A 23,358-nucleotide genomic window follows, 5' to 3' on the forward strand; every position below is an offset into this window, starting at 1 on the left:
ATGCATTAGCCATGCTAAATTCTCCCTCAGTGTACCCAAACAGGCGCCAGAGTGTGGCGACTAGGGGATTTTCACAGTAACTTCATTGCGGTGTTAATGTAAGTTGACTTGTGACTAATAAATAAACTTTGTTTCTAATCAAAAATAAAGTGCTGAAAGGTACCAATAAAAAACAAACAAGGGGCTGGTTTACTCACATCAGAAATTTTTGGTTTGGAAGCCAGTGATCTCTGACAAACACCACCCTTCCCTTTCACTCCCACCCCGCTGCAGATCCTGTTAGTTATGAAAGATCGGCCCCGCTCTGTGGTGGGGGGGGACCAGGCCGCATTGTTGCACAGCCAATGATCAACACGACCCCTGACCCTTTTCAAGAGCCAAGGGGTGTAAAGTGCCGCAAACTCTTGTAAGTGGCTTACAGAGGGCCACCTGCAGGTAACCTGAGAGCGTCAGCTACCCCCAGCACAGCCTGAGGAGCTTGTTCAGACCCAGCGTGACGAGAGAGTTCACCAACCAGCCAACCCTCGCCCCCAAGCAACTGGCCCAGAACCAGGAAAGTGACAAGTTGGCCCGACTCTCCAGGCAGGGCGATGTGAGAAGCAGATCAACTCCTTTTCCTTTCTGCAAATTACAAAAGGACATGTCTGCACAGACAAATACCTCCCTCATTCCGAGCCTGACTCTCAACGGAGAACGGAATACTACGGCACTGCTGCTTTCACCACTGGGGGTGGGGGGCGGCACAGCGGTTAGCACTGCTGCCTCACAGCGCCAGAGATCCGGGTTCGATTCCTGGCTTGGGTCAATGTGGTGTTTGCACGTTCTCCCTGTCTCTGCATGGGTTTCCTCCGGGTGCTCTGGTTTCCTCCCATAATCCAAAAGATGTGCAGATTGGCTGTGCTAAATTCTCCCTTAGTGTTGGTGAGGCCACACTTGGAGTATTGTGTGCAGTTTTGGTGTCCTTATCTGAGGAAGGATGTCCTTGCTATAGAGGGAGAGCAGTGAAGGTTTACCCGGCTGATTACTGGGACGGCAGGTCTGTCTTATGAGGAGAGACTAAGTCAATTAGGATTGTATTCACTGAAGTTTAGAATAGTGAGAAGGGATCTCATAGAAACTTATAAAATTCTAACAGGGTTAGACAGGGTAGATTCAAAAAGAATGTTCCCGATAGCGGGGGAGTCCAGAATAGGAGTCATAGTTTGAGGATAAGAGGTAAACATTTCTTTACCTAGAGGGTGGTGAATGTGTGGAATTCACTCCCACCATCCCCCGTCTGTCCTTCTGTCTCACACTCCATCTATCCATCCATCCCTCTGCGTTTGTATGTCCCTCCGTCTATCCCTGACCTACATTCCAACCATCTGTCCATCCTCATCGGTCCATCTGCCCCTCCACCCATCCCTCCTTCCATCCGTCTCTCACTCCATCTCCCAATCTATCCATCCCTCCATCCACCTGTCCCTGTTTCCTTCCTTAATAACGCTTCTGTGATGTGAGTTGCCGCCTTTTGCAATTTTAAACTTGTCGTCACACCGACATTTACCCAGTGGTAAAGCTCACAGTGGAAGGGTGGTCTGCACTTGGCTCAGGCTCCAGTTGGTGGGGGAGTGAGAAGCACCCAGTTCCTGTGGGACCACACTGTAACATAGCCGGACCCATTAACAAGGTGTGCCAAAAAATCAGCGTACAAAGGGGAAGTAATGTTTAAAGTAGCATAGTGGTCAGCACTGCTACCTCACAGTGCCAGGGACCCGGGTCAATTCCCAGCTTGGGTGACTGTCTGTATGGAGACTGTATGTTCTCCCTGTGTCTGCGTGGGTTTCCTCCGGGTGCTCCGGTTTCCTCCTACAGTCCGAAAGACGTGCTTGTTAGGTGCATTGATCCGAACAAGGCAAGGATGGATAAATTTTAAGGCAAGAATAGATAAATTTTTAAACAGTAAAGGAATTAAGGGTTATGGTGAGCAGGGGGGTAGAACATAGAACATTACAGTGCAGTACAGGCCCTTCGGCCCTCGATGTTGCGCCGACCAGTGGAACCAATCTAATGACCCTCTAACCTAAACTATTCCAATGTTATCCATATGCCTATCCACTGACCATTTGAACGCCCTTAAAGTTGGTGAGTCCACAACTGCTGCAGGCAGGGCATTCCACGCCCTTACTACCCTCTGAGTAAAGAACCTACCTCTTGTGATAAGTGGAGCTGAGTCCATGAGAAGATCAGCCATGATCTTATTGAATGGCGGAGCAGGCTTGAGGGGCCAGATGGCCTATTCCTGCTCCTAGTTCTCATGAACAGGCACCAGACTGTTAGTAGTCAGAATAATTTACATTAACACTGCAACAAAGTTATTGTAAAAATCCCCCTAGTCGCCAACTCCAGTGCCTGTTTGGGTACATTGAGGGAGAATTTAGCACCTAACCAGCAAATCTTTTAGACTATAGGAGGAAACCGGAGCACCTGGAGGAAACCCATTCGGACACAGGGAGAATGTGCAAACTTCACACAGACAGTGACCCAGCCGGGAATTGAACCCGGCTCCCTAGCGCTGTAGCGCTAACCGCCATGCCACCGGCCTAACTAAGGTTTTATGTAGCTATTTTTGAATTAACTTGAATAGGGACAAGGTTCCCTGTCCAATGCTTATCGCTCAGTTAGAAAATGGATCATCTGGTCCTTATCTCCTTGCTGTGGGTAAAGTGGCCAACCTGCCTTACAGCAGGTGACTACATCCTGATGCAGAAAGGTCCATGCAAAGTTCTTTACATGCTCCAGTAAGGTATCCAGCTGTACTCAGCATCAAAGATAACCTAATCCTACCCCCTCTACCCATATTAACAAGCTTCCAGCACAGGCAATTGATGGCATATTTTGATGGACTGGACACTGGGAGATTTGCTTCCACTGATTGGGGAATCTGAAATCCGGGGTTACAGTCTCGGGATAAGGGACCAATCATTTAGCACTGGGACGAGGAGAAGTTTCTTCACTCACAGGGCTCTGAATTTTTGGAATTCTCCACCTGGGGGGGGATAATGGATACTCCATCATTCAAGTCTGGGGTGGATTTTGGGTCTCTCAGGAATATGGGCTGCGGGCAGGAGAATGGATTAAAGCCCAGTACAATTTTACTGAATGTGGAGTAGACTCGAGGGGCTGAATGGTCTACTTACCTTTTATTCATTCGTGGGACCTGGGTGTCCTTGGCAGTATATCCTTTCTCAAGTAAGGAGACCAAAATTGTACACAGTACTCCAGGCGTGGCCTCACCAACATCTTACACAGTTGCAACATAGCCTCCCTATTTTTAAACTCCATCACTCTAGCAATGAAGGACAAAATTCCATTTATCTTCTTAATTACCTTTTGTGATTCATACACAGGATACCCAGGTCCCTCTGCACTGCAGCATGCTGCAATTTTTTACCATTTAAATAATAGTCCATTTTGCTGTTGTTCCACGAATATGGATAACCTCACATTTACCAACATTGTAGTCCATCTGCCAGACCCTTGCCACTCACTTAGACTATCTGTATCCCTTTGCAGAATTTCAGGGTCCTCTGCACACTTTGTTCTACCACTCATCCTAGTGTCATCTGCGAATTTTGACGCACTACACTTGGCCCCCAATTTCTCATTCAAAAATGTCATTGACTTCAGGAAGTGTTGTGGAGAACATGCCCCTGTCTACATCAACGGGGACAAAGTAGAAAAAGTTGAGAATTTCAAGTTTTTAGGTGTCCAGATCACCAACAGCAACCTGTCCTGGACCCCCATGAGCGACACTACAGTTAAGAAAGCCCACCAACACCTTACTTTCTCAGAAGACTAAGGAAATTTGGCATGTCAGCCAAGAATCTCTCCAACTTTTATAGATGCGCCATAGAAAGCGTTGTTTTTGGTTCTATCACAGCTTGATATGGCTCCTGCTGTACCCAAAACCATAAGAAACTAAAAAAGGATGTAGCCCAATCCATCATGCAAACCAGCCTCCCATCTACTGATCCTGTCTACACTTCCCGCTGCCTTGGCAAAGAAGCCAGCATAATTAAGGACCTCCGCATGCTGGACATTCTCTCTTCCACTTTCTCCCGTTGGGAAAAAGATACAGAAGTCTGAGATCATGTACCAACTGACTCAGGAACAGCTTCTTCCCTGCTGCCATCAGACATTTGACGAGATCTACCTTGTATTAAGTTGATCTTTCTCTACACCTTGGCTACTACATTCTGCACTCTCTGCTTTGTCTGTACAGCGCAGAATGCTTTGTCTGTACAGCACGCAAGAAACAATACTTTTCAATGTATACTAATACATGTGATAATAATAAATCAAATAAAAACCATGTCTGTAAATTGTAAACAATTGCGGCCCCAACACTGATCCCTGAGGCACACCACTAGTCACTGATCGCCAACCAGAAAAACACCCATTTACCCCCACCCTTTGCTTTCTGTTAATTAAGCAATTGTCCATCTAGATGGGTTTTTCCATAAGACATAGGAGCAGAATTAGGCCACTCGGCCCATCGAGTCTGCTGCACCATTCAATCATGGCTGATATTTTTCCCATCCCCATTCTTCTGCCTTTTCCTCATAACCCCTGATCCCCTTATTAATCAAGAACCTATCTGTCTCCATCTTAAAGACACTCAAGACACTATCCAACAATCGACAATGGTTTCACGGTCATCAGTAGATTCTTAATTCCAGATTTTTTTTAAATTGAATTCAAATTCCACCACCTGCCGTGACGGGATTCAAATCCGGGACATTAGGTGAGTTTCTGGATTAATAGCCTAGTGACAATACCACTAGGCTTCCTCATCCGCACAGCTGTAAACGTTTTTCAATTGATCCACAGGCCAGCTCGGTTGCTCCCCGAATTCCCCCCACCCCCCAGTCTGTCTTGTTTTGCTATGTTGCTGCAAAGTGCATTCCATTGCCTGGCGCCTGACGCCAACTGACGGGGTGGTTCCTGTCTGAAGGTGGCAGGTTCCCCTGACACCCTGTCACGGTTCGTTCGTTTACAAAACACCACTCCAGGTACTTGAACTACAGGACAGGACCTTCAAGTGCCTGGAACAAAGCAGGAGAGGGTGGTGACAGCAGGGCTGGGAGGAGGTTGCCAGAGCTGTGTTTAATCTACAAACATAACAACAAAAGCTTTGCAAAGAAGCTTTGCAAACATTCTCTCTCTCAGCCAAAGTAGCTCATGTTTCTTTGAGCACAAGGTGTCTCTGATCCGCCTCTTGGCTCTCAGGTTCAGATACAATCGGGTAGCAGGCTCGATCGAGGCCGTTTTGTGAGATTGCATCATTTTCTGGGCCATCTAACTCCATAAGCATTTATAATGCGCCCATAAAATCCTCAAGTTGTGGAAAAGTGCTTTCCAGCCAATGAAAATCTTGCCTGAGTGTAGTCACTGCTGGGAGGAACTCTCAGCAGCCAAATTGCACACAGCAAGATCCCACGAACAGCAACGAGATACTCTAAAGGAATGAGACCCATAATATCTTACATTCGGGGTCGCAGGTTGTAACAAAAAAAAGAAAACAGCACGGTTTGCACGTGAATTCAAACATGCAACAAGTTTATTGCAAGGGATGTTCTCTGCACTGAGCCAACTGAACACAGAACAGCAGCCTGTGCAAATATTCTAATAACATCATTATCAGATCATGTGATCAGCTCTTGCAGCAACCTGCAACCCTTTTAGATATATAACATCCCTCCCCCCTCCTTTACTTCTGTGGTCATGATGACAAATTCGAAGAATAGAATCCCTGCAGAAGGAGGCCACTTGGCCCATTGAGTCTGCAACAACAATCCCACCCATCCCTGCAACCCCACATAATTACCCCACTAATTTCCCTTACACAATTTAGCGTGGCCAATCAACGTAACCTGCACATCTTTGGAGAGTGGGAGGAAACTGGAGCACGCGAAGGAAACCCACACAGAGACGGGGAGAACATGCAGACTCCACACAGAGTCACCTAAGGTTGGAATTGAACTTGGGACCCTGGCACCGTGTGGCAGCAGTGCTAACCCAACTGTGCCACCCTGGAATTAGGATGATGTTATACATAGGATCAATAATACTCTGGACACAATACTATGCACCATTAATCAATTTACACAGCCAATCAGTAGGATGTTAATTCCTCTTTAGTTGTCTGTAACTTTCTGAAATTTGGTTGTCCTTGACCAAAGAAGTATGATTCGGAGCTTCAGTAGACACTTCTTCTGTTGGAACTAATTTTTATGTTGTGTAGGAGCTAATCATCAGGCAACTCAGATTCAACTAAGTTGAAGAAATGGCATTCACAACACTGGAGAACTAAAGAATTCTCTGGAGATGATTCTGAGAAATAATTTTGAGTTGACAACAATTGGTCAGCATGGAGTTACCAAACTAGTTAATCTTCAGTTTGAACTGGGTAAGAAATTTGATCTTTTTTTTTGCTATAACTATGGCTGGTACCCATTTCTCAGTACTGGCACAATTACACACTAACACGCAATCTCAATGTTGAAATGAGCACCATTTCGCCCTCACTTCTCTTCCAGCAACTTGCAATTGTTGTTGACCCAGCTCCACTATCTCTGAAGTTTCTGGAGGTAACAATAAATCAAACGCAGTCCTCAACTCTCTCTTTAAGAGCAGTAATGCAGGTAAACTTTGGGTCGTCGCATGAGTGATGTCTGAACGAGATGCCAAAAAGCTAGTCACACGACGTGGTAACAAACTTTGATTTTTAACAGTTTTTAAGAAGGATTGTACAATTCTTTCAGCCAATCCATTAGTTGAAGCGTGATATGGTGCAGATTTTCTCTGCTGAATACGATTTATTTTGAGATAATTATCAAATCCTTGTGAAATAAAATGTGAACGATTATTGCTAACAATCTGTCCCGTTTTGCCAAATCTTGCAAAACGTTTTTCAATGGCTTTGTTCAGTTGTAGTAGATCGCACAATAACAACTCAAGGCCACTTTTGAGTGTGCATCAATTATGACTAAGAACATCTAACACCAAGAACAGCTTGGGGGCGGCACGGTGGTTAGCATTGCCAGGGATCCAAGTTCGATTCCCGGCTTGGGTCACTGTCTGTGCGGAGTCTGCACATTCTGCCCGTGTCTGTGTGGGTTTCCTCCGGGTGCTCCAGTTTCCTCCACAAAGATGTGTGGGTTAGGTGAATTGGCCATGCTAAATACCTCTTACTGTCACGGGGATTAGCAGGATAAATACATGGGTATAGGGCCTGGATGGGTCACTGTGCAGGCTCAATGGCGGTATAGAGGGATATGGGTCAAATGAGTACAATTGGGACTAGCCTAGTGGTTAAAAAAGACACAATATGGACAAGATGGGCTGAAGGGCCTGTTTCCATGCTATACTCCTCTATGACTCAGGGACAAGGTTGCTGCCCACCAGGCTATAACTGATAGACCAGCCCCCATGGGAGCCAGAAGCATCCTGTAGTGGTTAGCACGACTGCCTCACAGCATCAGGGACCCAGGTTCAATTCCTGGCTTGGGTCACTGTCTATGTGGAGTCTGCAAATTCTCCCCATGTCTGCATGGGTTTCCTCCAAGTTTCCTCCCACAGTCTGAAAGACATGCTGATTAGGCTGCATTGGCCGTGCTAAATTATCCCTCAGTGTACCCAAACAGGTGCCAGAGTGTGGAGACTAGGGGATTTTCACATTTAACTTCATTGCAGAGTTAACGTAAGCCTTACTTGTGACATTAATAAATAAACTTTAAGCTGGTCACTATCCTGACAGGTCAATCCTTCAGCTCTGTGGAAAGAACACAGCCTCTCAGTGCCAAGTCTGCTGCTTCAAATCCTAATCACGAGGCAGGAAGATCAGGAGTTTGGAGCCCCACCTGTTCAGCAACTGTTGAGGCGGCTACAGGGGTTTGCCTTGTCACTGAGATGGTTTTATCAGGCATATCACCTTGAACTCGGAGTCACAGCATACCTTACCCTTGCATCCTCCAGAGAGGGGCAGCTCCAGCTGGTCAGCAGACAGCAAGGAAACGAGACCCAGCGAGGGCAACTACAGCACAAGGTGAGCAGCAGAACACGATGCAAAATGTGTATGTAAATTGCTAGTCAACTCCGTTCATGAGCAAACCAGATATTGTCTCAGTGGGAGTACAGAGTTAAACCCAACTACCTGTCTCCCTGCAGCCTTCTCAAGTCGGGTGTTTAACACCGTACATTTGTGTCTCCATTCCTACTCCTGCAGAGTTAGTTTTGCTGGCACTAATTCGGATTGATGGGAAAACAATCTGTGTATTACACTGAATCAGATTGGGGTCAAAGTGATGAGTAATACCAGAGAAGTATTTCACTTAATTGTTGGGTGGCACAGTGGTTCGCATGCTGCCTCACAGCATCAGAGAACTGTTTCGATTCCCAGCTTGGGGTCACTGCCTGTGTGTAGTTTGCATGTTCTCCCCGTATCTGCGTGGGTTTCCTCAGGGCACTTCAGTTTCCTCCCACAGTCCGAAAGACGGGCGATTAATTGGCTATACTGCATTATCAGGATAAATCCGTGGGGTTATGGGAATATGGCCTGGGTGGGATTGTAGTCAGTGCAGGCTAGATGAGCCAAATGGCCTCCTTCTGTCCTTAAGGGAGTCAATGGTTCTCCCTCTATGTGTCAAATTGAACTACTTCAGATGATTATTATCTCGATCTACCCCACTTTGACCCCTTTGTTTTCATTTTATTTAATTTTTGGCAGTCGTTAGCACTGCTACCTCAGTGCCGGGGACCTGGGTTAGACTCCTGGCTTGGGTAACTGTCTGTGCAGAGTCTGTATGTTTTCCCCATGTCTGCGTGGGTTTCCTCCCACAGTGTGAAAGACATGCCGGTTAGGTCCATTGACCTGAACAGGTGTCGAAGTTTGGCGACTAGAGGAATTTCATAGTAACTTCATTGCAGCATTAATGCAAGCCTCACTTGTCTCTAATAAACGTTAATTTTATGTTTCTTCCCCCTCCTCACTCTTTCTCTATTTTATCCCCCAACTTTTCTCCATTTTATCTCTCCCACCCATTTCATCCACCACTTATCTTCACCTGTCACAGGTTAGCCTCTGATTTCAGCTTCCCTGCTGTTTGGTCATTCATACCTTCTATTCCATGGACTGCCATTAGCAGCCTTTCCCCAGTTTCTGCGGTAAGGCTCATCTTTCATTCCCTCACCCTACAGTATAAACATCTCCCACTTTTCTATGCCTTTTGGCTTTGACAATGGGTCACCTGGACTCAAAACGTCAGCTGTTTTCTCTCCTCACAGCTGCTGAGATTTATCAGCATTTTCTCTTTTGCTCATCGTGTCTTTGTGGGTTTCCTCCCACAGTCCAGAGATGTGCAGATTGGATGGACTGGCTATGCTAAAAGATTGCCCCATTGTGTCGGAGGAATAGCAGGGTAAATGCATGGGGTAACAAGGTTAGGGCCTGGGTGGAATCGTTATCAGTACAGCTTGATGGATCAAATGGCTTCTTTCTTTACTGCAGGAATCACCTTCCCACTCTTTTGAGTTAACCAGTTATATGATTAAGTAAACTGGGGGGAATAAAGTAAAAGGGACTGCCCCTTAAAGGGGAACGGCCCAAAACAAAGACAAGTGAAGCTTAAAACATCGAACCCTGAACAGCATATCCTCCCTCTCCAGATACACCCATCCACAATAGAACCGCAGTCAGGTTGGGATCCCCCCTCACCACACCATCGCCAAATTTACTGGCCACTGCCTGGACCTGTTAGGGGCAAGTTTGGCCAGGTGCAGGTTAATAAGCTGGTGCCTACCCCCCCACACCCAGCAGATCTGGGATGAGAGTGTGAAATGTAATCAAAACTGGCAGCTAAATCAGTTTCTCATAAGTTATACACTTGACAATTAATTTTCAATGTCGATTGGTATTTTATTGACCTGTCCATGTTGGGTTTAATGTTATATACCAGGCCTGCTCAAATCAGTTACTTTGAGAAAATGGTGTGTTAACTGGATTGATTTTCCCCAGGATTAAATGCTCTCTTGCATCTTCCAGTCTTCCTCCATTCCACCTTCCAGCTGGTTGCCAGTGTTCATACGTGGGGCAGGGAAAGCTCTTCCACTGTGGGTAGCAAAGCATGCTTTATATACCACTTCACCACCACAACGGAAATCGAGTAGCCATGAAGGGGGACGTGACAGACTGAATTTTGCATCCACCAGGAGTCTGAGTTTGAACAAGGCTAAAGACGGACAGTACCCCATCTCCTGACCATGGACACAGTTATACTGGAGCTAAGGCAAAAAATGCATACATCAAAATGAATTTTATTACAAGGTAAATGCAATGGATTATCAAAAAACATATCACTCGCAAAATGACATCAATAACAGAAAAGAACTAAGCTTTTTTTTTTAGTTCCGAGTTTTCTGTTCCACACTATAAGTTACAATTCCTCACAGAAAAAGGCATTTCATTTGCCAGTAATTAATGGGTTTCTAAGTACAACAATCACAGAGTCCCCTCGGAGGAACATCTTCGAGATGTATCGATCTTTGTTAACCGGTTTTGACTTCTTCTTGCCTTTCCCACTCTTGGGCACTTCAGTCCACATCTCTTTGACATTTTCTAACACCATGTTGCAGTGTCTGGAATGGGAAATGGGAGAGAATGGCTAAAAAAAAGAGCAAAGGCTTGGCAGAATGGAAATACTTTCCACAATTTACGATGCAACATTCAACTCAGGATTCCAGTGGTATTCCAGATTTTAGATGTGCCCTGGTATCGGGTTGGGGAAGCTCTGAAAATTCTGAAACTTCCTGTCCCAAAAACATGTTACCCGTGTAAAGGCAGACACTGCAGGAAGTTTCTTAGCTATAGACAGAGACGCGTCCATACCAAAGTTAGAACTACAAGGAAAGCGGAAATGCTGCAGATAGAGGCAGGGACACAGACAACTTACGTCAGTGTTCAGCGTGAGCTGTCATCCATATCAAGGGTACGTGTTCATAGCTCCTTGAAAGTGGAGTCACAGGTGGACAGAGTGGTGAAGAAGGCAATCGGCATGCTTGGTTTCATTGGTCAGGAGTTGGGGCGTCTTGTTGAAATTGCACAAGACATTGTTAAGGTCACATTTGGAATACTGTGTACAGTTCTGGTCACCCTATTATAGAAAGGATATTATTAAACTAGAAAAAATGCAGAAGAAATTTACTAGTATGCTGCCAGGACTTGGTTTGAGTTATAAGGAGAGGCTGGACAGACTGGAACTTTTTTCTCAGAAGCGTAGGAGGCTGATGGGTGATCTTATAGAATCTATAAAATAATGAGGGGCACAGATTAACTAGACAGTCAATATATTTTCCCAAAGAAAACGGAGTCTAAAACTAGAGGGCATAGGTTTAAGGTGAGACGGGAGAGATACAAAAGTGTCCAGAGGGGCAATTTTTTCACAGAGGGTGATGAGTGTCTGGAACAAGCTGCCAGAGGTCGTAGTAGAGGCAAGTACAATTTTTTCTTTTAAAAAGTATTTAGACAGTTACATGCATAAAATGGGTATAGAGGGATATGGGCCAAATCTGGGCAACGGGACTAGCTTTGGGGTTTTAAAATAGGGTGGCATGGATAAGTTGGGCTGAAGGGCCTGTTCCCATGCTGTAAACCTCTATGACTCTAAATGGTGCTGCCATCATCATTGGGGTCAGTTAGAAAGGTACTACTGATGATGCCCTGCCCACTTCAGCCACTGTAGACCTTAACACCATACTGACCAATTTAAAAGGCTCTGCTGGTTTCAATTAAAGGTAGGTCTTTGACAGGTTGTAATCAGGGTTAAGATAAATTCTGAAACCTCCTGTCAAGTGCAAGGTGTGATTTATTATAAAAACACAAGTAATGATCTGGTATCTGCTTCCTGGTAGAATGGGAAGAGGGGATTTAATAGTAACTTTTGAAAGGGAATTGAAAAGGTTTTGCCAGATTACGGGGAATTAATTAGTTTTATCCAAGACACAATGGCACAGAACAATGAACTGGTTGTTCGCAGAGTCCGGTTACCTCAAGGGTGAGATTGTAACTATTAATAAGAGACAGCTGATATCTGGGACTTCCTGGTGTAAATATAAGCAAATTACTGCAGATGCTGGCATCTGAAACCTAAAGAGAAAATACTGGAAAATCTCAGCATTCCCTCACCCTGCAAGATAAATATCTCCCACTTTTTCTGTCTTTTAGCTTTGACAGAGGGTCACCTGGATCCAAAAGGTCAGCTCTTTTCTCTCTTTACAGATATTGCCAGACCCACTGAGATTTTCCAATATTTTCTCTTTTGGTTTCCCCGTTTAAAACTTGCCAGTTGATCACCTCGCTGGTTTTGCTGCCTGCCATGTATAGTGGGAAAATCATTGACTGCACTGCACCAACTACACATGGTGCAGACGGTGAGAAAGAAATTTAAAGGACCCTGCCAAACGTGACTGCTCCCTTTTCAATTTTGAAGGAATAGCTGGAAGGATGCTTCATCTCGTTTTACCTACTGCGGGGTGAGGGGCACTCGGAAACTCTCGTCTACTCAGCCCACTCGCTTTCGTCACAGAAAATATATTATATGAAGCTCAGGTTAGGATGCTCAGCCTCACGAGCCCCACTACTAAAATTTCAATTTCCCACTGCGATTCAAGTTTTACCAATTCAATACCAACTAAGGACACAGCGGCACTGTGGTTAGAATGGCTGCTTCACAGCGCCAGGGACCCGGGTTCGATTCTCGGCTTGAGTCACCGTCTTGTGTGGAGCTTGCAAGTTCTCCCTGTGTCTGCGTGGTTTCCTCCCACATTCTGAAAAATGTGCTAGTTAGGTGTATTGACCCGAACAGGCGTCGGAGTGGGGCAACTAGGGGAATTTCACAATAACTTCATTGCAGTGTTAATGTAAGCCTTACTTGTGACTAATAAATAAACTCTAACTTTTTACGCCAAGACTTCAGCAACTGGGTCATCACAGAATAGCACTGGAAGAGGCTATTCAGTTTGCTGGCCCATACTGGTTCTTTTGAAGTCCAGTTAGCCCCAATCTCCTGTCCTTTCTCTGTGTCTCTGCAATTATTTCCACCTTCCGGCATTCATCCAGTTCTTGTTTGAAGGCAGTCAAGAAGTGTATTCCAAAGCCTAACTGCTTGTTGCAGGAACACTTTGCTTCACGCTGCCTCTAGCATTTTTGCCAATCGCCTCATGCCTACAGCTCTCGGTTATCAACCCGTCAGCTTATATACCTGTCTGAAACTGGAGCTCACTGCCTGCAGATGGGAATGAGGGTTTCTCCCTGTCAGTTGGGGCTGGATTCACATCTTTTGAGATTGATGTGCAAGATGCTAACCTAATTTTTGATATTACAGTCACCACACGGTGAACAGGGTAACAAAAAAAAACAATGATGCAAAGAAGCAGAGGCTTGGAGGAATTGTAGGACTCTGTTCCACACACAGGGTGATTCAGATGTCTGCACTGAATCTGCCAACTTTGTCTTAAAGTTAAAGTTTATTTATTAGTCACAAGTAAGGCTTACATTAACGCTGCAATGAAGTTACTGTAAAAATTCCCTAGTCAACACAAGCCGGTGCCTGTTCAGGTCAATACACCCTAACCAGCACATCTTGCAGAATGTGAGGGGAAACTGGAGCACCCGGAGGAAACCCGTGCAGACACAGGGAAAACGTGGAAACTCCATACAGACAGTGACCCAAGGCCAGAATTGAACCCGAGTCCCTGACACTGTGAGCAGTGCTAACCACTGTGCCACCCTCTTGATGCCTATAGGATGGCCAGTTAAACAGGCCGCATGCATTTTCTTTACCACTTTCAGATGCATTTATCACTTCCGTTTCCCTTTTTCAAAGTTGGATCCTACATTGTCCCAATTATTTTCCATCTTAAAAAATAGATTGGACCATGTAATTTCTTTCCAAATTTTAAAATGGAGCTGGAGGATGTCCTGATCAGGAAGAGCTTGCAGCAACACAGGAGTGCATCAGGCCATGACAAAAAGTTCCATGACAAAAGTACAAGAGGTGTGAAAAGCTACCTGAAGTGTTCAGAATAACCAGCCCACATAATGCATCATAAGTGACTTTTATGTAGGTGACAGCAACAAATTGTCGCCTTTTGCCAGGTGCAGCTGTGTTCCAGGATAAATAGGAATGATGTAAGTGGTGGGACCTCACTGTGACAAAAATCACCTCTATGCGACCACTTCAGGCATTTAATGGATTGGCTGTCAGAACCAAAACTGCCCCAGCTGTCCTGACAGAAAGGGCACAAACTGCTTTTGTCCTGTTGTGAACCAACAAGGCTTCTCATCTGCTGGGAACTTGAACTGATGGGAAAATGCAAGAGATATAGATAACTGGATGTTGCCTTAAGGGTTCGTCCTTCCACCCAGGTGGGGGTAGGCTTCCAGTACCAGATGTTTTGCATACCAGACAGCGCCAGTTTTCAGCTGAAGTCCAGGGTGACGCAACTCACAACAACAAGACAGACCACAAAGTGAATAGAATTCCAAGAAGGGTGAACGTAACAGATTAATTTCCAGATTTGCTTCTTGTTCAGTTTTAAGAAATGTCACCAGACCAGAATTTGATTGTGCTCTTCTGAATTCAATACACCTGCAAACAAATGTCAAGCTGCAAGACTAGATTATCTACTGGCACACAAGCTGTCAAGCATTTTGCAAACAACCTACCACCCCCAAACATCACAAGGTCAAATTCAAGCTGGGATTGTTTTCATGGATGCTAGCATTTCCGACACAATCCCCAAGTCCAGGGATTGTGCATGTGTCATACCGAGTTACTATTCATCCCCTGACACTCAGCAATCTTCACTGGCAATGAATGGAGTCTGCTTAGAGACAAAAAGTGCAGCCTCACCTTCCTGGTGTGCACAGTTCAGCTCTACACTGGTAAATATTTGCAAATTATGAAAAGGAAATATTATGCAGCTTTCAGTTGACAGAGGTGGCCATCAATCATTGGGTGATGGGTGACATTTATATCCACTCTGTTGCAGTAGTGTTGCTGCGATGCCAGCGTTACGATCAGCACTGCAGATTCCAATCCACTGGTTTTTCTGACGGCAGGTGGCACGGTGGTTGGCGCTGCTGCCTCACAGGACCAGGGTTTGATCCTGGCCTCCGGTGATTGTGTGGAGTTTGCACGTTCTCCCCATGTCTGCATGGGTTTCCTCCTGGTACTCCAGTTTCCTCCCACGCTTCAAAGATGTGCAAATAGCTGGACTGGCCATGATAAATTTCCCCTTTGTGTCAGAGAGGGATTAGCAGGGTAAATAAGTAGGGTTACAGGGATAGGGCCTGGCTGGGATTGTTGTCGGTGCAGGCTCAATGGCCATCTTCTCTACTGTAGTGATTCTATGATTGGGACAAAGATTTTTCTGAATAAAATTGGCATGGTAAAACATACACAGCAAACCATTCTCCCACTGCATACATTTTTTTCAAAGTTTATTTATTAGTCGTAAGTAAGGTTTACATTAACACTGCAATGAAGTTACTGTGAAAATCCCCTAACCAGCATGTCTTTCAGACTGTGGGAGGAAACCAGAGCACTCAGAGGAAACTCACGCAGACACAGGGAGAACATACAGACTCTGCACAGACAGTGACCCAAGCCACAAATGGAACCCGGGTCCCTGGTACCAAGAGGTAGCAGTGCTAACCACTGTGCCACCATGCCATCCTCTCTTACTTTCAGCAACACATTTTGGTGGTAGAGGGATTTGGAAAGCAATGGAAGAAAAGTGAACTCAAAGTGACTACCTGTCGAAGGCCTTGACTCTGCCAAGCAGCTTCTTGTTGTTACGACAGTTGATGAGGACCTGTGTGTTGTTTTTGACAGACTGCGTCAGAACGGAGAGAGGTCCTGTATTAAACTCTTCCTCCTCTCGTTTCTGAAGCTCCTCTGGAGTCATCTCACTCTTGGGCTTGTTTAGCAGACTCCTAGAGGGAGGGATAAAAGAGCGATTTCACTGTTAAAGATGCTATATTGAGAAACAACATAATATAACAAGGCAGGGTGGTATATCAAATCGGACCTCATGAGTCCAGGAACTTGAGGCTCAGACATCATGGCCTGAAGATTCTTGGCGCACAAATCATAGAATCCCTACAGTACAGGAGGCCATTCAGCCCATCGAGTCTGTACCAACTACAATCCCTACCTTTTTACGCATTTACCCTACTAATCCCCCTGACACAAATGTCAGCTTAGCACGGCCAATCATCCTAACATGCACATCTTTGGAGTGTGGAAGGAAACTGGAGCACCTGGAGTAAACCCATGCAGAAACGGGGAGAATGTGCAAACTCCACAAAGACAGTGACCCGAGGCTGGAATTGAACCCAGGTCCCTGGTGCAATGACGCAGCAGTGCTAACCACTGTGCCATCATGCTGCCCCAATCATCATTTCTTCAAAGTGTACTTATTGCTGTTAAGTAATGACAGTGTTGCTGTACTCAACAACTGCTAAGTACAGCAACACTGCAGAAACAGTGAATGAATAAGACATCACACCCTTGAATGGTTAACGTTCAGCCAGGAACCTGCAAGAACAACCTCCTCCACTTTGCACAGAGCCACGGAGTGTTCAACACACACTCAAGGATAGCTCACCCGGGAAGACAGCACCTCCATCAATGCTGCACTCCTGCACAGCAGCAGCCTAGATTCATCAAACTCCACCTTGGAGCCTGAACCCAAAAATCCGCCGACCCGAGAGTGGGATTACTGCTCCAAGTTCTGACGCCACAAATTCTGCACGGGCAGAGCCCAGGAAAGCAGTCAAGTCCATCACTGCAGCAAGAGCCTGGTCATTAGAATGGCAAGGACAGAGCATGTCCATCAGCCACGAGCCAAGATAGAGGTTATGTGTCAGAATACTCTGCACTGTTTGTTTTAGAAAAAGTCTAAAAGGAAGACCACAAGGATTCCCACTCCCCCGCTCCAAACCAGTTTAAAAGACCTCAGTTATGGGCGACCTAATAGTGGTGTATAAAATTATGAAGGGCATAGATAGGGTGAACAGTGGGAAGCTTTTTGCCAGGTCGGAGGTGACGAACACAAGGAGTCACAAGTTCAAGGTGAGGGGGGCAAGGTTCAGCACAGATATCAGGGAGACGTATTTTACACAGAGGGTGGTGGGGGCCTGGGATGCACTGCCAAGCAAGGTGGTTGAGGTGGACACGCTGGGATCATTTAAGACTTATCTAGATAGCCACATGAACAGACTGGGAATAGAGGGATACAAACAAATGGTCTAGTTGGGTGCACGAGCAGCGCAGGCTTAGAGGGCCGAAGGGCTTGTTTCTGTGCTGTATTGTTCTTTGTTTCAAAGGATGGATCCATTTTCTTTGGAAACACACTGACTTTGATAGACGTATACAAAATCATTAACAGTAGAAATAGACATATTTTAGATGGTCCATTTCATGGAAGGACAGTAGGTTGACATCCCCTCTAGTGCCACCACCACCCCCTCCCAAATCTACATGCCTCCAATGTATTGCTCCGCATGCCATCCCTTGGCGACATCACCTGAAAGCACACACTGCCACCACCCAGCTCTGCCTCACCAGTACCTCCTTCCACCTATTGCTATGTTATCTGACTACTCATCTAGTAGCAAGTAAGCAGACATCTCCTCCAACTAGGAGGGCAGAAGCCATCGTGTCCAGTCCACTCTCCAAATGTCAACAAATCAAAGGAGATTGTCATCGACTTCAGGAAGCATAGTGGAGAACATGCCCCTGTCTACATCAACAGGGACAAAGTAGAAAGGGTCAAGAGCTTCAAGTTTTTAGGTGTCCAGATCACTGACAGCCGGTCCTGGTCCCCCCACGCCGGTACCACAGTTAAGAAAGCCCATTAACGCCTCTACTTTCTCAGAAGACTAAAGAAATTTGGCATGTCAGCTACGACTCTCACCAACTTTTACAGATGCACTGTAGAAAGCAGCCTTTCCAGATGTATCACAACTTGGTATGGTTCTTGCTCTGCCCAAGACCACATTGAAATCTGGTCCCTGATGCTGTGAGGCAGTAGCGCTAACCACTGTGCCACCCCTTCAAATTCTGTTCCCTTTCTGGTTTTCCCTGGCGTTGTCTCAGATTAAGCCAGCATTCACAACTTTGCTGCCATATTAAATTCCAGGAGGAACTTCCAATCTCATTTCTAAACCACTACTAAGACCACCAAAGGTCACCCTATTATAGAAAGGATATTATTAAACTAGAAAGGATGCAGGAAAAATTTACCAGGATGCTACCGGGACTTGATGGTTTGAGTTATAAGGAGAGGCTGGATAGACCAGGACTTTTCCCTCTGGAGCACAGGAGGCTGAGGGGTGACCCTATAGATGTCCATAAAATAATGAGGGGCATAGATCAGCTGGATAGTCAATATATTTTCCCAAAGGTAGGGGAGTCTAAAACTAGAGGGCATAGCTTTAAGGTGAGAGGGGAGAGATACAAAAGTGTCCAGAGGGGCAATTTTTTTCACACAGAGGGTGGTGAGTGTCTGGAACAACCTGCCAGAGGTAGTAGTAGAGGCGAGTACAATTTTTTCTTTTAAAAAACATTTAGACAGTTACATGGGTAAGGTGGGTATAGAGGGATATAGGCCAAATGCGGGCAATTAGGACTAGCTTCGGTGTAATGACTACAGTTCGTTGCAGCCCTTACACCGTACTGACCAATTTAAAAGGCTCTGCTGGTTTCAACCAAAGGTAGGTCTTTGACAGGTTGCAATCAGGTTAAGATAAAGAGTGCAAGGTGTGGTTTATTATAAAAGAGGGGGCAGGGGGCACCCATGATGGGGGGGGAGAGGATGAGGGGATCTGTGATGGGAGAGAGAAAGAGGGGTGAGAAGGGGGGGGGGGGGGCATGATGGAATGAAGTTTGGGGGGGGGGGAAGAAGAGAGAGAGTAGGAGGAGTGTGAGAAGTGGGTCCCCAGTGATGGCATGAAGGAAAGAAGGGGATCCAAGATATGGGGTAGAGGTGGAGCAGGATCCATGATATGGGGGAGGGGAAGGGGATCTATCATACAGGGAGGAGGAATGGGGACCGTGATTGGGGGGGGGGGAATGAAGGTGGGGTCCATAATATGGGGGGGGGGGCGAAGGGGGGGGTTCCGTGATACGGGGGCGAAGGGGTTCCGTGATACGGGGGCGAAGGGGGGGGGGTTCCGTGATACGGGGGCGAAGGGGGGGGGGGGTTCCGTGATACGGGGGCGAAGGGGGGGGGTCCGTGATATGGGGGCGAAGGGGGCGGGGGGCGTGATGGGGGTGGCGGTGGGGGTGGGGGAGAGGCTAAATACCTCCCCCTCCCCAGGTGAGTGGGGGCCGGGTTGAGCGCAGTGAGCGTCCCCCGGGGTCCCCGCTGCTCCTGAGGCCTCGGGCCCGCGCTAGGCCTCAGGCCTTAGCATCGCCAGCGAGAAGCCCCAGCGAGCGCCAGGCCCGAAAGAGGAAAGGGAGGCGGAGTGGCCCCCAAAGCGAGTCGCGCTCCTGCCCTCTCTCCTGCCCCCGTCACCTCTCTGCCTCTCCCACCCTCCTTCATTCACTCACATGTCGCCTGATGTCCGCTCGCCGCTCTCCTCAAGCCCCAACCGCGCTTCTGCTCGCGCCGGAAGAGAAGTCTCCACTTCCGGTTGGCGCACTGCCCGCCGGGAGATGTAGTCTCTCAAAATGGCGCCGCCCCCGCAGCGTGCTGGAAGTTGTAGTCCGCCGTGACGTGGAGGTTGAAGATGTGCAGGTCAGGTTGAATGGCCATTCTAAATTGCCCCTTAGATGATTTGACAGGTTGCAACCAGGGTTAAGATAAAGAGTGCAAGGTGTGGTTTATTATAAAAGAGGGGGTAGGGGGTGTCCATGATGGGAATGGTGAATGGTGAATAGGATGAGGGGATCTGTGATGGGAGAGAGAAAGAGGGGTGCGAAGGGGTAGCCATGATGGAATGAAGAGGGGTGAGAGAGAGCAGGAGGAGTGTGAGAAGTGGGTCCCCAGCGATGGGGTGAAGGACAAAAGGGGATCCAAGATATGGAGCAGACTTCTTCAGACCCACTTCTCACACTCCTCCTGCTCTCTCTCCCGCCGCCCCCCCTCCTCCTCTTCATTCCATCACCCTAGGATGCATGGATTAGTGGGTAAATATGTGAGGGTAGGGCCTGGGTGGGATTGTGGTTCATGCAGATTAGATGGGCCGAATGGCCTCTTTCTGCACTGTAGGATTTCTATGATGCTAACAGAAGCACAAAGGAAACTTAAAACATCAAATTATAATGTGATTAGGGGTTTACAGCATGGAAACAGGCCCTTCAGCCCAACTTGTCCAGGCTGCCCTTTTTTTAAAACCCCTAAACTAATCCCAATTTCCTGCATTTGGCCCATATCCCTCTATACCCATTGTACCCATGTAACTATCTAAATGCTTTTTAATAAAATTGTACCCGCCTCTACTACTAACTCTGGCAGCTTGTTCCAGACACTCACCACTTTCTGTGTGAAAAAAATCGCCCCTCTGGACCCTTTTGTATCTTCCCCCTCTCACTTTAAACCTATGCCCTCTAGTTTTAGACTCCACTACCTTTGGGAAAAGATATTGACTATCTACCTTGTCTATGTATCTCATTATTTTATAGACCTCTACAAGGTCACCTCTCAGCCTCCAGAGGAAAAAAGTCCCAGTCTATTCAGCCTCTCCTTATAACTCAGGTCTATAATGCACCCCCAGCCCCTGTGGTGCCCAGCAGGCATGGAAGGCATCAACTGCGCCCATGGACACCGCATGCTTCCTCTCCAGGGACATGCGAACATAGCCAAGGTAGAGGGGCACACAGTCAGAATGGATGAATATGCAGTTAGGTGGATTGGCTATGCTAATTTGCCCCTCGGTGTCCAAAGATGTGCAGGTTAGCTGGATTGGCCATGCTAAATTGCCCCTCAGTGTCCAGAGATGTGCAGGTTAGCTGGATTGGCCATGCTAAATTGCCTCTTAGTGTCAGGCACATTTGCAGGATAAATATGGAGGGATAGGCTGGGTGGGATTGTGGTCAGTGCTGACTTGATGGGCCCAAAGGTCTGCTCCTGCACCATAGGGGTTCCATGACCTGTTGCTTTAATCAGCCTTTTTATTATCTGCAATATTTTCATAACAGCTAAACAGATATTTCCAATAAAGATGCACATTTTTTTAATGTTTCTACAGTTTCACTAAAATAGATGATTTGGTCATCATTGCTGCCTGTGGAACCTTGCTTTGCGCAAATTGGATGCCAAATCACAAAAGATGGTAGCCATGATATGGAGATGCTGCCGTTAGACTGGCGTGGGCACAGTAAGAAGTCTCACAACACCAGGTTAAAGTCCAACAGTGGACCACTCACCTGTTGAAGGAGCAGCACTCCGAAAGCTCATGCTTTAAAATAAACCTGTTGGACTTTAACCTGGTGTTGTGAGACTTCTTACTGAAGTCACAAAAGGATTTAGATGCTTCGGATGACAAAGGAAGTGGGGGTGTTGCTTTGCTGATGAGGGAAAATGTTACAGCTATACAGAGGGAGGACATCTTGGTGGCAGCATGCTGTGAGCCATATGGGTAGAACTCAGGAACAGGAGCGGTGCAGTCACGCTCTTGGGATTGTACTACCGTCAGTGTGAATTGGAGGAACTGATATGTCAGCCGATTATGGGAAGATGTAAAATCAACATGGTTGGATGATTTTAACTTCCCCAACGTAGACTGGGATTCCTTTAGTGAAAGGGGCTTCGATGGGGCAGAGTTTGTTCAATGCGTTCAAGAGTATTTCTTGAGGCAATATGTAGATAGTCCAGCTCAGGAAGGGGCTATTTTAGACAAGCTCGGACAGGTGATTGATGTCTCAGCAGGGGACCATTTTGGGAACAGAGATCACAATTCTGTAAATTTCAAGACACTTATAGAAAAAGGTAGGAGTAGTCCCAGGGTGAAAGTACTAACCTGGGGGAAGGCTACCGATGACAGTATTAGGCAGAAGCTAGGGAATGTAGACTGGTGGCAGCTGTTTAAGGGTAAATCCACATCTGATATGTGGGAGTCCTTTAAAAGTCTGTGGTAACAATATAGGACAAGTATGTCCCTATAAAACTGAAGGATACAGATGGCGAGATTGGGGAACCCTGGATGATGAGAGAGATTGTGAGCTTAGTGAAAAAGAAGAAGGACGCAAACATAAATTTCTGGAAATTGAAAACGGATAAGGCTCTTGAGGAATACAAAGATAGCAGGAAAGAGCTTAAACAGGGATTTAAGAGGGCAAAAAGCAGGCTGTGAAATGTCCTTGGCAGGCAGGATTAAGAAGAATCCCAAGGCTTTTTATGTGTTTATGAGGAGGAAGAGGGTAGCTGAGGAAAGGGTGGGTCCACTCAAGGACAGTGGAGGGAATTTGTATGTGAAGCCAGATGAGGTCCTTAATGAGTACTTTACATCAGTATTCACAAAGGAGGAGTGGTGGATGGTGAGTGTAGAAAAGAGGATGTCAACATTCTAGGACATGTTGAGGTAAAAAGAGAGAAGGTATTAGAGGTTTTGAAAAGCATTAAGGTGGACAAGTCCCCAGGGCCAGATAGGGTCTATCCCAGAATACTGAGGCCAGGGAAGAAATTGCTGAGGCCTTGGCCAAAATCTCTGTATCCTCTTTAGCCATGGGTGAAGTATCAGAGGATTGGAGAATAGCTAACATTGTTCCTCTGTTAAAGAAAGGCAGACGAGACAATCCAGGAAGTTACAGGCCTGTGAGCTTACATCAGCAGTGGGGAAATTATTGGAGAAGATTCTTAGGGACAGGATGTATACTCACAACTGGAAGAGAATTGGCTTATTAGCAATAGGAAACATGGTGTTGTGAGGAGGAGGTCATGTCTCAAAAACTTTATTGAGTTCTTTGAGGAAGTGATAAGAACAATTGACTAGGGTAGGGCAGTGGATGTTGTATACATGGACTTTAGTAAAACCTTCAATAAGGTTCCCCTGGCAGGCTGATACAGAAGGTGAAGTCATATGGGATCTGAAGTGAGCTGGTAAGATTGATACAAAACTGGCTTGGGGATAGAAAGCATAGAGTAGCATTGAAAGGGTTCTTTTCTAAGTGGAGATCTGTGACAAATAGTGTTCCATAAAGATCAGTGCAGGAGCCCCTTTATATATAAATGATGTGGAGGAAAATTTAGGTGGACTGATTAGTAAATCTGCAGATGATACAAAAATTGGGGGAGTATTGGATAGTGAGG

The 23,358-nt window shown here is 46.3% G+C and overlaps 1 protein-coding gene across 1 annotated transcript; it reads right to left on the bottom strand.

Annotated features, from left to right (window-relative positions):
• Window positions 1-10,336: 10,336 nt before the first annotated feature.
• On the bottom strand, window positions 10,337-19,760 carry snrpd2 (small nuclear ribonucleoprotein D2 polypeptide). The gene is made up of 3 exons (XM_080218259.1): window positions 19,659-19,760; window positions 15,857-16,036; window positions 10,337-10,677 (listed from the first exon to the last, which is right to left on the bottom strand). Coding segments are annotated over exons 1-3 (357 nt in total). The 5' UTR covers window positions 19,661-19,760; the 3' UTR covers window positions 10,337-10,502.
• Between the last annotated feature and the right edge of the window lie 3,598 nt (window positions 19,761-23,358).

Source organism: Carcharhinus amblyrhynchos, unplaced genomic scaffold (assembly GCF_965287045.1).
Source record: "Carcharhinus amblyrhynchos unplaced genomic scaffold, sCarAmb.v2.hapA scaffold_37, whole genome shotgun sequence".
NCBI lineage: Eukaryota > Metazoa > Chordata > Chondrichthyes > Carcharhiniformes > Carcharhinidae > Carcharhinus > Carcharhinus amblyrhynchos.